Here is a 15630-nt window from a genome sequence, read left to right on the forward strand (position 1 = left end):
GTGAAACATAATATGATGTTTTTTAAACATCATATCATGTAAACCTATTCCAGTAGACCCCAAGAGTACAAATATGATGCTAAAAAGGAGAATAATAGGGGCTCTTAAAAAATAGTGTGGTGCTGCTTCATAATCGAGGGCAACAATACAAACTAATAGAGTAGATATATTTGGAATAGAGGTTCACAACCGCCAAAGTCCTTAATGAATGTTACTATGAGCCCAACACTGTTTTCTACTTTTTTTCTATTTATATCTGAGGGGACACTGTACAGGTCTTTGTCCACTGGACAGAGAGGTAGTGGAGCTATAGATTGGTGCACAGGTACTCTAAATGATGTCATTGGGATTTGCCCAAAATCCAAGTCACATTGCTAGCTACTGAAAAGCATTGAGGACACTTAAACTGCCACATAACTATTTGCAGTAATAACAGATTTGAATAGTGTTGTAGTAATTACCATAATAAAAGGAACCAGTAACCGTATACCTTCAACATAGGCTGATAAGCCATATCAAACACTGGCAGGGTATTTGTCTCTGCACTTGCCTTCTCCCCAGGTCTTCTCTTATAGCACTAACAGTGTTTCAGTATTGACAGAACACTGGCCATGTTATGTGACATTGTGTTGGGAAGTCTAACCAATACAGATGTTTCAGTGCTGTCTGAAACTGCCCATTTTAGTGAAGGGCAGCATCATTCAAAAACACCTTAGTTTGGGTGAGCCGCTGGGTGATGACTGATCAAATGTCTGCTGACAGAGAGAGGTTTTTTTTTTTCCCCAAAGGAACACAATGTGTGCTATAAAACACCTCCCCACACACATCACTCTGAAAGTCAACTCCTAAAACATAACTTGTACTAATCTGTGTGGACAGACTAATCTGTTGGGGTCGTCCCAAACATGTTGTGAACGCACTAAAGATTAGAGATGACACTGTTCTCCAGACGCCATATTCCTAATTCTTAAATCGGATGCCATTTGTTTTTTGCGTCAGATAAAATGATAAAGGCTAATGTCCCTTTTGTGCTGAACACAGTTTCGGTCAATGTTGGGATAAAACACAAACAAAAGGCCTGTTTCAAAAGCACAAGAAAGAGCTGATGGCAGTGTGAGGAGAATGAGATGGTCGGTTCATGCAATTAAAGATACACATTTCTTTACAGTTTACATGCTGGAGGATGCCGAGTCATGTTATTTGTCATGTTGCTTTTAAAGACGAGAATACGGACACTAAACCGGGTCATGGGGATCTATTTCTTTAGGCGATACATTAAAGATGTTGCCATAATGTTGATGTCAGGCTTTACTGTGCATTTTGAGTGTGATGTCATCACGTTAGTTTAATTTTTTTTTTTTTTTTTTTACAAATTGTGGGATCACCTTTGTTTACAAATTCACAAGAGGTTCAGTTTTTGTAACTCTGGCAAAGATATGTCTCGTGGTTGCCTAAAAGAAAATCAGTGAATTGGATTTTCCTTCTTCAGACAGCCGTGAAGGGGCTGAATCTGCACCACAAGGAGTTAAAAGTCTGATCCAATGTGAACGCCTGTCTTTATTCAAACATCTGTGTCTTCCAGTTGATGCTTTTAACACTGACTGAAGGTCTGCCAGTACTTCCCTTTGGAAACCGTCATTTGTAGTTTTTAAAGGTCACCCATTTTAAATTATTAAATACCAGCAGGTGTTTGGACAGAGATGGAAAGGCTGCTGAATTGGCCACCAACACTTTTTGCAGGATTTACTCAGAAGGATAGGTTCCCCGAGGCGCAGGGTCTGGAAGGCCGCCGTGCCCTTTGGTACGGATTCAATTAGGGCTGCCACTAACGATTCATTTCATCATCAGTTAACCGGTCAATTGAATTCCTTATTAACCGTTTAATCTATAAAATGTCAGAAAATAGTGAAAATGCCTGTGCTCTATTTTGATAGCTTGTTTTGTTCAACCATTTTCTTACATTTTATAGACGAAACAGTTAATCGAGAATTTAATTGACAGATTAGATAATGTAAAAAATCGTGTAACAGTCCAAAACCCAAAGATGTTCAGTTTACTATCATATATGGCAAAGAAATGCATCCTGACATTTAATGTTTGTCATTTCTACTTGAAAATTAACTAAAACAATTAATGGATGGTCACGAAAAGTTGCAGATTAATTTTCTGTCGCTCGATTAAATGTTGCATCTGATTTAAATTAGTTGCTTATGGGTTCTTATGCAGCCAGAGCAATAGTAACAATTGAAACTACTAGTCCTTAATTCCCTACACTACTAATGTTAAGCTGTTGGGCAAAGTAAAGCATTTAAATTTATAACTATGCCTTTAAATGTTCAACAATCAGCCCACGATTCAAAGCTGCGCCATTAGCCTGAAACCATATCAGTTGACCCCATAATGCATTATCTATGCCAGGTTTAATCTTAGCACAAGTGATTACAGGGTTTGGACTCCTGTACCCACAATGCCTCTGATGTATTAGTGTTTATTAGTGTTTAGTAACAGTCACTGACCCATAGACCAAACAGCAGTCAGAGAGGAGGAGCTGAAGCAAAAGTAAGATGAGCTGACTTGACTATAAAGATTCTTTCCATGACTTGCCTGCTGCCAAATGCAGTAAGTGTAAAATGGCCCCTGGGAAGCAGCTCTGTAAGATGATCCATGTCGGCCTGTGAATATATCAACAATAACTTGATATGTGTGACTTTTTTTTGCATATTCCTGTAGTACAATATTCATTTAACTTGCAAACTGTACATACAGTATGTGTAAAAACTGATGATGCCAATAAATCAGATTTATGCCTTCTATCATTATTGAAATATTTCATCATTTTCTAAATCACTACTTCAGAACAACCTCACACACACACACACACACACACACACACACACACACACACACACACACACACACACACACACACACACACACACACACACACACACACACACACAGGTGTATTAGTGGCACATACAGACTCAACAGTATTTATTTAAACTACCTGTCAAACAAGAGGGGATCAGCTGCATCCTGTAAGAGAGTGAACGAAAGTGCAGCTGCATAAAGAATAAACAAAAGGATTTACAAGTGACTGCTGGCCAGCGTTTGTTTGAAGAGCAAATGGTAGCCATAAAGCATGAGGGTTTATCTGTGACGCAGAGAGAACTACTCAGACTGTGTTCTCAGCGTTTATGGCCTACAATATGTGGAGGTCATCCTGTCAAATTATAAGAGGCTAATGTTGAAATACACGTGTGTTATTGAGTCAGACTATAAATGTGAAGCAGGTAGCAGGTAGATACGATTAAAACACAACTAACTGTTCTGAAACCTGCTTCATGTGTTGCTTGCTCATTCATTGGTAACAGACTGTGGTCTCTAATGATCTTTTAGACCAGTGGTTCCCAAACTTTTTGGTTGGTTTGGTCAGTAATTGTACCAATACTAGCCTACTGGACTACTACTTCTTGGAGTGAAGCTGAATGTTCAAACTATTTATCCATTAATGTTACGTTTAGCTAACTATTTTAACCAGTTCTCCATTACTTTTAGCTAATCATTTGAACCGTTAAGTCATTACTTTTGGCTACCCGTTTTAAACTTCTGGGTTCGCTTGTTAACTAGTTTTCAAATACCCTGCAACATGTAGTGTTCAGGGGTTACAGTTGCCTTTTTAATATGTGGCTATATTCTTTTAATCAATTCATAATTTATATTGTTTGTACTCTCCAATCTTTCCACGTAACCCCTAAAGTATAAGTACCCCTGGTTGGGAATCACTGTTTTAGACAATTATACCAGTCGTTAAAATGTGCAGCACTTCCTGCCAACACTGAAGCTTAAAAAGACCAGTTTATAACTCAACGTGCAAGGAAAATCAATGTTTACTTTCTAGAGTTATCTGAGAGGCAGCTTAGTGCTGCTGATAACAAACTGCCAAACAGACACTTTATAAGCAGGTCATAAAACATCCTGCCCTCTATAAATGTAGTTCTTCAAAACATGAGCCGTTTCTTACCTCAGCAAGAACACACATTTGATATTACATTGCCAACTGTTTATTGCCCTCTGTTCCAGCATGGATGTCTAATCTAACTGGTTGTCTCATAAATAATGCAGCTATTCAGAACTAATGTTAGGGATGTGATGTGATACCTACTGAAAAACAGTGACTTGTCCATCAGATAAGGTTAACTGCAATGTAACATGCAAGCAATGTAACAGTCATGTTAATGGATTCAGGACCAATGTCGATACACTTCTAAATCTGCCTCGTCCTGGGAGTGTTGTTTGGATATGACAAAGAATACCCTTTTTCATCCATGTTACATCTGAAAAACTACAAATACCACTGAGGAGAAAAACACTGGAAAAAGACAAAAAACTAAATACAGATGATAGCGATCCGTGTCACATCAACAAACACCCACAGGAAATGTAATAAAGCACTCAGTGGTGGGATCAGTTTCTCCTCCCATGTCCTCATGTTAATGCTGCTGTGCAGCACATTCCTTGCATTTGCATCAGAAGAGAGTCATTGCTTATGTAAAAAAAAAACACTCCACTTCCACTGCGGAGCCAGTTTACACTAAACATTTTTTCATGTGTGACACACAGGGCATCTGTTAGCTACCTCTTCTGCTACTATTTTAGATTCCTGGCTGTGAGTCAAACCTTTTCTTCAGCTGCCTGGATTTTCCTGTAAATTGTCACCACAGTATTTAATAGTAAATTAACAGACTTTTTTTTTTTTTCATCCTCAGCAGTACAGTCCTTACACATGACTGACCATAAAGGGATGTGGGGACAGGAGGCTTGGCCAAGGCTTAGTAGTGTGTGTTTGAAGGTGGGAAGCATCAGAAAGTCAGGTCTTTGTCTCCCAGCGAGGAGAAGCACTGCTCCACGGCCTGCTCAGACACCTCCTCCAGTGTCGACGGCTTCCACTTGGGATTCTGGTCCTTGTCAACCAGCACTGGAAACATGCAGAAAACCACGACACAGAAAGTGGGATCAGATGATGTGACTGACATGATGTCAAGCAATAGAAAACAAGTATTTATTTGATCCGTTAATAACATTTAGAATCAATATTACCAGTTTTTTTCATTGTGCTTTAGGCCCATAGCTCTCTGTCCAATCCATTTACATCATGATACATCATTGAAATTCACATCCACCCTACTCCACTTTTTGTTGACTTACCGGCTCGTACACCCTCATAAAAGTCACAGCCCCTCTGCAAAACAGCGGAAACAATATCATCATTTTAGATTTGAATCTAACATATCAAGATAGCTAAAGTCAAACAGCTGTTGCGGATGATTAAGATATGTAATACTGACATTTTAACTTTAAGGATGTTAAAGAATGCAATGGGATCCTCAACTTGCAGAATCATTTACTAAACCTCTAGTCTTGCATAGCATACAGCGCTGTATGGTCTGGTAGCACCGCTTATCATTTTGGGATACGGGAAAAAGGATTGTCTGTATTTCTTTAAACCAATCACAATTGTCTTGGGCGGCGGTAAGCCCAGGATCCAGCGATGGAGCCCTTGCAAAATAGACAACGAGATAGCGGAAGGGAAAGAGAATTCGGTCCAAAAAAGGCCACCAATGGCCAGCTTTATACCAACATCTACATTCCGTGAGTCAGACAACTACTCCTCCAATTGCTATCCAATTATGATTACAACTAGTATGAAAATCAAGCTGCGTGTTGATAACGTCTCTGCAGGTTGAGGCTGCAGGTTACAGTAAATCTGTTGGTTCTCACCATGCAGGCCTGGCTCAGGCGATACTCCATCACCAACACGTCCTGCAGGCTCATAGTTGCACCCGCCTTCAGCTGCTTATAGGTGATTTTCAGGGACGTGGGAGACATCCTGGACAGTGTCTGGAAGAGAAGACAACAGGGAACTCTTCTGTGTAAGAGGCTTCAAACAGAAATGCGGGGATGGACTGCTTCATTAGCGTTTAGCTTTAGCCTAGAAATCTAGACACACCCTAGCGGCAGCAAATGTAATTTGCAGCCAGGGTCATTCTAGCAACTCTCAGTTGGCTTGTGAGCTGGAAAAACCAAATTCTGATCAGGCCAATCACATCGTGTATAGAGTCGGTGGGCGGGCTTAACATAAAGACGGCAGAGTTGCGACAGTTCCGCGTGAATTCCCTGCTACTTGAAAACAAAGAAGATGGCTGCTGCTGGCGAACAGCGGTCTTTGGAATCGGCTTTGGCCGCGATTCTGGAAGACTTGGAGTTAAAGGTCCCATGACATGGTGCTCTTTGGATACTTTTATATAGGCCCCTATAGTATAGTGGTCCCCTAATACTGTATCTGAAGTCTCTTTTATATAGACCTTAGTGGTCCCCTAATACTGTATCTGAAGTATCTTTTATATAGACCTTAGTGGTCCCCTAATACTGTATCTGAAGTCTCTTTTATATAGACCTTAGTGGTCCCCTAATACTGTATCTGAAGTCTCTTTTATATAGACCTTAGTGGTCCCCTAATACTGTATCTGAAGTCTCTTTCCCGAAATTCAGCCTTGGTGCAGAATTACAGCCACTAGAGCCAGTCCCACAATGAGCTTTCCTTAGGATGTGCCATTTCTCTGTCTGTAGCTTTAAATGCTATTGAGGAGGAGGGGGGAAGGGGGGGGCAAGGTGGAGGGTGGGGGTGTGGCCTTGACCAACTGCCACTTTGCTCGTTTGAAAGCCATGATGTCTCTCTTTTTCTCATGGGTGGGCCATATTCTCTGGGCGGGCAAAGCAGAGAAAGGGGAGGTAACCTTCCTCCTTATGAGCTCATAAGGAGGAGATTCCAGATCAGCCCATCTGAGCTTTCACTTTTTCAAAGGCAGAGCAGGATACCCAGGGCTCGGTTTACATCTATCGCCATTTCTAGCCACTGGGGGACCATAGGCAGGCTGGTGGAACTCATATTAATGTTTAAAAACCTCATGAAGTGAAATTTTCATGCCATGGGACCTTTAAGCTTTTCAAAGAACGACACTGAAGTCATTCTTAAAAACGGAAGATGTGTTCAGAGTTTTGTCGATCGGATACATTTAATCTATCAACTAGCGTTGCTCTGCCTGGTTGTAGCGCTAACCTATTGCGTGCAGAGGGAATTTGAAAGACAACCGTTTATCCCGCCCCTCGGATTGAGCCCTGCCAATGGTGAGTTCCCAGACCCAACATCTTGATGTGGGACTGGCTTGTCAGGCTAGTTTAGGGTTAGAAAGCAATGGCAAATTATCAAATAAAAAAAACAAAAAACAAGCAATGTGTAACTAAGGACAAAGACAACTATGAATGTTTAATGTACCTGGCGGGACAGTGAGTCAGTGGTGTAGTAGTAACTGAGGAAGTGGGTTTATAATAAATATTTGAAGCCTTTTGTCGAACCCAGCAGAATGAAAGCAGCCGGACAATATTTGTTAAGCCTTGAAACAGTTCTTCAATATGAACATATGTTACAATTCAAGTAATAAACCGATAACAGCTGACTGGTGGTACAGTATTATCCATCCTGGAGTGATCAGGAGAGATGAGAATGAGGAGAGGGATGGGGTAGACAAGGGAGGGGGGGGGGGTCTAATCTGGGTCATGTGTTCCATGTTACATAAGGTTATACGCCTTTCTTCCAAGGTTTGATCTCATTGGACCATTTGAGTGGAAATGACCTGAAAAACTGAATCAGAGATACGAGTCACATCCATACAGAGGTCAGATTTATGAAGCCACGGTGGTCTGCTAAGAGCACTGAAATCTCCCAGGAGGGATTCTGGTCCAGCCAACAAGACAAAAGACTAACCCCATTAAGTGCTTTAACCGAGGTAACCACTAATTACTAACATATCCTGCTAATGCTAAATAATGCCCTGGCTCCATCCCAGCACTGTCAGAGGGATTTATCTGATGGTGGGATAACAGGGCTGCAGAGAGGGATCGTACACAGGTACAGCAGTTCTTTTAAATAGTACAGTAACTGTCAGTGTGCCTCTACGCCAGTGTTGCTACATTTCTGTACAACTACTGTACTTGGAGAATAAAAGAATGATGTCAGTGATTATGATGAAGCCGCAGGGTCAAGATCATACCTCGGCTTGTTTGTTAGCGAACTCTGAGCCATCTGCCTTCAGGTTCTGCACGATGCCCTCCACACTGCTGGAGCTGAACAGCCTGAAGGGAGGGAAGGACAAACACAGATTCATGTTTTCACAATGCTACCTCAGTTCACTCTCATTTCAACCGAAATCAAAAATGTCATTTTCCTCCTTCCACCTACTTAGGTGCCACTTATTAGATAGCCAAACGAAATGAACACCAAACAAATACACTATCTCATGTACTCCGGTTTGAGTAACATCTGCTAAAACTACCCTGCCCAGCTGTTCATGTTCAGTAGGAATGAATGGCCTTGGGGCTGACACAAGGGTAAGGAAGGGGGAAAGACTGAGACGGACTCACACATTGTTGGTTTTTATCTTTTCATGGCATTTGTTGACAATAACAAAATATAGAATATCACAACCTTATCGGTTTTTTTTGTTTGTTTTTAAGATTATTTTCTTGGGCTTTTTGGGCTTTATTTGACTGGACAGATGAAGCCAGCAAAGGGGGTAGAAAGAGGGGGGGATGACATATAGCAAAGGGTCGTGGGCAGCAAAGGGTCGTGGGCAGCAAAGGGTCGTGGGCAGCAAAGGGCTGGCTGCTGTGGTGAGGAGCCTTGGTACATGGGGCGCACGCTGAACCAGGTGAGTTACCAGGGCTCCCCCACAGCCTTATCCTTCGAGTAAGTAGCTGTGAACTAGTTTTCCTGCAACACACGTCAGATAATGTTTATATTTGGGAACAGAGAAATTCAAGGCCTACCTGTCAATATCGGACATGTGCTTGTCCAACACAAAGGGCTTCTCAGAATCCAGACTACTCTGTGGACAGAGAACAACTATCAGCACAGACATATGCCAAGACTCGCAGGCGTTCACATGGAAACTGATGTCTAAAGGGCAACTCATTGCCTATTTAAGCTGTTCTGGATATTTCAAGTTCAGTGTTAGTTATATGACTTGTGTAAGCATTCTAACCTGGCTCTGGTAGGAATCTAGCACTCTGGAGACGTCTGCAGCAGAGGGAGACTTCATTTCCACCAGCTCCTTCTCCAGCTCTGGGATCTGCAGAAGTAGTAGGCTTGACATTAAAATTAGCCACTGAAAGAAATGCTTGTAAATTTGCCCGTTTGTGTGCAGTCGACTGGTTTTTTTACAAGCACTCGGCTAGATTCATTTTAAAAACAATCACAGTTTTTGGATGCAGGCAGATCTTTCCCTCTTGGATTCTCACTAAGGAAATACTGTTCATTTGAAGGACTGGCTACTCTGGATTGCAAAATTTCTTCCATTGTGGATTTGTGTGCCGGTTTGAACTAATCCGGCAGCACAATTTCCATATTCCAAAATAGTTTCCAATTTGCAGCTATGGTTTCATACAATGAGAAAAATAACACATAAATGCGATAGATATAGAGATTTGTTTCCACCCTTTTTTGTTGGTCAAACTGCTGTAAAAGTTGTCCAAATAAACTAAATCCACCCCACTTTACGTCTGTCCTGAAAATCAAGGTCACAGTCTTAAACAAACGGAGCCGCCCACTGTTCTGACCACGCTCCAACAGCAAGACAAACACACCCGGCCTCTGGAACAGCCAGTGGATTTTGGCAGCTTTAAGCAAGAGTGAGACACCCAGTGACTCAGCATCCGGCTTTCCAGTGGAGCTTTAACCTCCCCCCCCTGCCCCCCACCACGCTCCTGTCCTGCCTTTTCCCTGCAGCACCACCATCACACGCACACAGAGCACGGGCTGTCAAGTACATTAGATAACAAATTGAAAGCAGTATAATGGAGAAAATCCTGGTTGTGTGGCTTGTCGAGTTTCTGTCTGCAGTCTTGTATCCGTTTCATTTAACATTATTCTTTCATGACTCAGAATGCTTTTATTGGCTGGTCAGTAAGGTTAGAGTATCATTCAAAGATTTTCGATACCGATACTGTGACTTTGTTACCGGTTCCTGAATGATACTTTTTTCCAAACCAATTTCATAAAAATCCATTTTAATCTTTTATTTTTCTGCTCCTTTACACCTATGTGACGCACACTGTACTCAAGCCTCTCAAAGTACAACAATAGACGTGAGCCCCGTCTCTGTGTAACCTAGAGTTTTTCCTGCGTGTCTCTACATCGTGTAACGTTAGACAGCCAGCCACAAACATTATTAGATCTTGGTAGAAGCACGCTGTATGCTTATTGGCTCACTGAAGAGGATAACATTTGCTCCTTAGGTATTGAAATTTGGTATTGAATGACGAGGCATTTTTCAATACTCGATAGTAGGGTTGGGAATTGTTTGGATTTTAACGATTCTGATTCCAATTCCGAATCTTCCTTTCGATTCTGGTTCTTATCGATTCTCGATTTCGATTCTTTGAGTGGTGGAGTTGAAACGGGTCACATGCTTATTTCAAAGATAAGACGAAAGTTTTATTTTGATTCAATGGTGGGTTGAAACGATTCCAAGTAGGAATCGGTGCTCAATGCCCAACCCTACTCGATAGTAAGGAGGAAATTCGGTCGGTGCCTAAAAAGTAACGAAGTTTGGTACCCAGCCCTATTGTTTGGAATAAAAAAATAAAATGTACAATTTCTTTTGTGAGGGCATTGATTTTGATCTACTAACTCGAGTTATCGTACCTTCTTAGACTCGACAAAATGAGTGGCAACTCCAGCTCTCTGCACGTCACGCCCCTTGAGACGGAAGCCTGTCAAGGCCAAAAACAGTCCCAGCTTCCCCCGGAGCCTCGGCAGAAAATGACCACCTCCCACGTCAGGGAAAAGCCCTGTCAAAATAAAACACAAAACTAGGCACATTCTTGTACAGTTTCAATACACAGGCACTTCATGTAGCAATATGACATTCTGTCACGGACCAGTTCACCCTGTCAAATGCCCAAATGTCACTAAGAATGTAAAGAATATTTAGCATCTGTTATTGATTGACATACTGTATGTCTGTAATGAAGTACACTGCACAACACAAGCACCAATTTACACAAGCCAGCTAAGAGTGGAACTAATTGGTTTTCATGGTTGATTAATCAGCTGGTTATTTTCTACATTAATCAAGCAATCCTTTGAACTACAAAACATCAGAAAACAAATGAAAACATCAGTTTCCTTCAGACCAAATGTCTTGATGGTTTTGTCAGAAAAACAGTCTTGGTAAGTAAGTCCAAATTCAGGGTTATTTTGATAACTTGAAGGATACAGAAGATTTGGATGACCAATCTTAGATAATAGGTTACACCTCTGGATCAGTATAGTCTTCTCTGTCTGTAAAAGGATTATTACTTTAGGTGTACCTCTCTTTCTATAAGGTGAAGTAATACTTTTCTTGTTCCTTTTTGTAAGCACAAGAGGATGTCGGAGAGGGTTGGTTTTTTTTACTACAAAAAAAGAAAGAAAAACAGTCTGTAACCTAAAAACCATACTGCAGCATGTTGAGTGTAAAATAAAAGGGTCAGAATTGCCTCCACATTGCCCCTCCTTCCTAAAATATCGTTCCACCTGACCCAGATGTGATTTACGTCCAGCATGATTAAGTTCAACCATTAACAAAACAAATGATTGCTGCACTACAAAAAAGGTAAACATGTGGCTTACGAGCAATTATGATTATGAAAAATTCACAGCCTTAAGCCGTACAGAATTTAGTCTGTATTCACAATAATATTTCAATTTGATTTCTATGTTTCTGACAGGAAATGAGATCCCCTTGGTCACAATTGGTTTTCTGACAGCTTTTGTATTGTGCCATGAGTTGGGGGGGGGGGGGGGGGGGGGGTGGGGGGGGTGAATGGGAAAGAGGGATTAGATGAGTTGACCTGATTCACAGCTGGATATGTAATATTAGTAATGTGACAGATTATGGCTGTTGTTCAGAATGCTAGCAGTGCTGGGTTAAATGTGTTAATCCCGCCACAGAAAGGGATAACTTTGACTCGTGAGCGTAGTGACGGTGTGTGTGTGTGTGTGTGTGTGTGTGTGTGTGTGTGTGTGTGTGTGTGTGTGTGTGTGTGTGTGTGTCTGACTGAGAGAGAGAGAGAGAGAGAGAGAGAGAGAGAGAGAGAGAGAGAGAGGGGAATGAGTGTGATAGAAGTGTGTATAGTTATGAAAGTATAATAATTCTACATTTTTACCTGGAATTACCGCCTTGTGGTTGTATGCCTCGCCAACCAGTCAAGTTGCAGTTTATATATTCATGTATGACTCGTATAATATATGTAGTGAAGACTTTGAAGACATTTTAATAAAAAGGTATTAAGTGTATTTTTTTAGCAAGGGGTTGATGCTTCACACACATCTTCAACCCGGCAGCAAAGAGACGATCTAAACAATCACCACCGTTTGGAGATTAGTGTCACAGATTCAGTATCCGACCAAACATCTCCCCTTCTCAGTTCATCTTTGAGTCCCAGAGCACGTTTGTGCTAAATTTGGAGAAATTCCCTCCAGGGGGTCCTGAGATATCGTGTTTAAAAGAATGAGATGTACGGACGGACGGACAAGCTGACAACATAAAGCCTCCGGCCACAGCTGTCGACGGTGCAGAGGCATAAAAACACACAGTTATCATGAGGGAGTAAATATAATTACTTATTTTTACCAATGGGTCCAACACGAGGGTGGCTGCTGAATTATAAAGAGTTGTTGGTAGTGGTGGGGGACTGAAGGAAGGGGGGCCATAAATAAATCATAGCCAGGGTTCCTTAAAGGGCAAGAGAAGCCCTGATAACATGATGAAAACCAGAGGGGGACAATAGATCAGATCTTTTCCATTAGTCCATCTGGCCATCATGAGATGACATGTGAGATGTGGGAAAACATGTCAATAATGTTAAGAAACATGGCAGTAGTTGGACATGCCCTGCGAAAGAATCTGTCTCAGCAGGGCGTTTTTATTTGAATAGCCCAGGTTCCACTAGTATTTTTAGAATTTAGATCTATGTTATCTCTATGATTTTAATAGGCTGTTGGAAAACTTCTCATAGTCTCTCAGTGCTGTCAGTTTCTTTAAACATACAGTTCAAACTATTGACCCTTGGTGTAACTAATAACAGTAATGGACATTAACCATGACTTTGTTACATTTAGGCGTTCTTGTAGTTGTACGGCAGTATGTACGTACATGGATTACTCCAACCTTGGCTTCACTTCCAATTAATAAGCTTCGCAGGGAGGATGTTACACACACACTACAGTACACCGAAATTCTACCCCCAACTGTGACCCACCCAACCAGTAGGAGCAGCTAAATGCTGCAGCAAGTTGAGAACCCCCCCCCCCTGCAACATGTATTATGTAAATGTGGAGGATGTTGTTGTGATGACTTTGCTACTCAGAGTAATGAGGGCACACCTGTATGTTTTATCCAACTTGTTACTAATTAACAATGAGTAACAATCAATCTAATAAACCGGGAAGCCTGTGTGTGTGTGCGCGTGTGCGTGTGTGTGTGGTCTGTCTGAAATATCTCATATACCGTTCCAATGAACTTGGGGTTTAGAATTTGGAGCAGTTTGGACAGCGTTGGATATTAAACTGTGAATAAAAGACTGCCGGAAAAAAGGTTAGGGGAAAAAAAAGTGCCGCCATAACGCTGGTCTCTCTCTCTCTCTCTCTCTCTCTCTCTCTCTCTCTCTCTCTCTCTCTCTCTCTCTCTCTCTCTCTCTCTCCTCTCTCTCTCCTCTCTCTCTCTCTCTCTCTCTCTCTCTCTCTCTCTCTCTCTCTCTCTCTCTCTCTCTCTCTCTCTCTCTCTCTCTCTCTCTCTCTCTCTCTCTCTCTCTCTCTCTCTCTCTCTCTCATTCCTGGAGCCGAATCCGTCTCTTTACTCGGTTGGGGTTCTGGTGGTTGATTAATGCAGATATTTGCTAATTGCTCTCATTACGGGCCGGATTGGGTGGCGCACGGCACACCGCCATCAGTCCATAACGCAAATGTCTGTTTATTCCACTGGATGTCCCTCATTTTCGGCCAGATGTACGTCACCTTCCACTTCCTTTGTGCTGGCATTTTAAACTCCAGTGTATTTATGAGGACTATGGTTAACAGCTCCTCAGATCTCTGCAGGGTAAATCCAGACAGCTAGCTAGACTATCTGTCCAATCTGAGTTTTCTGTTGCATGACTAAAACAACCTTTAAACGTACACATGTTCCACCAAAACAAGTTCCTTGTTCCGAGGCTATTTTGCAGCGGCACCGGGGCTCCGTCCGGCGCTTAGCGCCGCCCAAGACGATTGTGATTGGTTTAAAGAAATGTCAATAAACCAGAGCACGTTTTTCTCCTATCCAGGAATGCCAGACTTTCCTCCGCAGAGCTGTGGAGACAGATCTGGCAATGCAAGATTACAGTAACCCTAACCCAGCCAGGTGCTAGCTAATGCTAACTTGCTTGCTCACTAACCAGTAAGCTACCACCACAAATAGAATCTAACTCATCATGTGGGAAACACTGAAGCTATTTCATTAGAATGACATTAGATGAATAAATGTTACTAAACGTAACATGAATAAATCTTTTATACTTGTTCACTACTAACTCGTGAACAGTGAACAGATACATTTTAATCGGCAACGGTAGTTTTTGCCGATTAGGTAGGTGTTTAACAATGAAGACAACAAACGTCAAAGTCAAAAAGACAACAAGTCCGTGTTTTCATTGAGAGACCCCTATGGAGACCCATATCAGCAGAAAATGACAGTGTAAACCCAGCACATAAGAGAGGCTCTTGAGAGGATTCCACCCCAGGATCCAGGCTAAAATAAGCATGTACTGTAGGGTCTCAAAGCACTGCAGCTGCAATCTCTGTGAAAATGCTGTTCCCAAATGCAAATGTTGCAGTGTGAAGTTCTGATTACAGAAGGGAACAGGCAGATAATGGTGGTGCAAAGGGCCTGGAAGCCAAGTGTCTTTAGTAAAAAACAAGTGACAATGTGTGACCACAGCAGCTCCGAAGAGGATTAGCAAAAATGTCCTGCCTTCTTGCCAAAGTGACTGGAGAGTTTGAAGACACTGGGGTATTCCTGCTTTATTTATGAACATCAATAATGAGACTTAACAGAGAACCAGAAAGTACATATCACGCAGTATATCAATGTCCTCATATAGCCAATCCTTCGCCTGGGCAATTGAATTGACGACCCATTTCCTCCTATTCTTCATTGTGGCCTTGCCTTGCCTTCACACACACACACACACACACACACACACACACACACACACACACACACACACACGGCATTAACAAAAAACCTCAGCCTTTTCTTTCTGCTACACTCATTTCCTCTCCGCTGACAACATAATCTTCATCTCTGCACTGCTCCAGACATCTGAGTCAGAAGACCTATTATGGAGTCCGAGCCCAGAATGCTCAGGAAGAAGCTTGGTGTGTGTGTGTGTGTGTGTGTGTGTGTGTGTGTGTGTGTGTGTGTGTGTGTGTGTGTGTGTGTGTGTGTGTGTGTGTGTGTGTGACTAATAGAGGATGCGCGAGTGTCCTTGGAA

At 41.9% G+C, this 15630-nt stretch overlaps 1 protein-coding gene and 1 long non-coding RNA gene across 2 annotated transcripts in view; one reads left to right on the top strand and one right to left on the bottom strand.

Annotated features, from left to right (window-relative positions):
- Positions 1 to 5094, top strand: LOC118495565. The gene is made up of 2 exons (XR_004898021.1): positions 1 to 2619; positions 4770 to 5094. It is a non-coding gene; the product is annotated as an uncharacterized LOC118495565 (long non-coding RNA).
- The window catches only part of hibch (3-hydroxyisobutyryl-CoA hydrolase), a 26231-nt gene continuing 14642 nt past the window's right edge, over positions 4042 to 15630 (bottom strand). Inside the window, exons 8-14 of the mRNA XM_031304606.2 lie at positions 10763 to 10908; positions 9102 to 9188; positions 8887 to 8945; positions 8112 to 8193; positions 5782 to 5901; positions 5209 to 5242; positions 4042 to 4978 (exon numbers count right to left, since the gene is read on the bottom strand). Of these exons, the coding sequence (XP_031160466.1) occupies positions 4863 to 4978; positions 5209 to 5242; positions 5782 to 5901; positions 8112 to 8193; positions 8887 to 8945; positions 9102 to 9188; positions 10763 to 10908 (644 nt within the window). The 3' untranslated portion in view covers positions 4042 to 4862. The remainder of the gene's footprint in view (positions 4979 to 5208; positions 5243 to 5781; positions 5902 to 8111; positions 8194 to 8886; positions 8946 to 9101; positions 9189 to 10762; positions 10909 to 15630) is intronic.

The sequence above is a fragment of the Sander lucioperca genome, chromosome 8, assembly GCF_008315115.2.
Source record: "Sander lucioperca isolate FBNREF2018 chromosome 8, SLUC_FBN_1.2, whole genome shotgun sequence".
Taxonomy (NCBI): Eukaryota; Metazoa; Chordata; class Actinopteri; order Perciformes; family Percidae; genus Sander; species Sander lucioperca.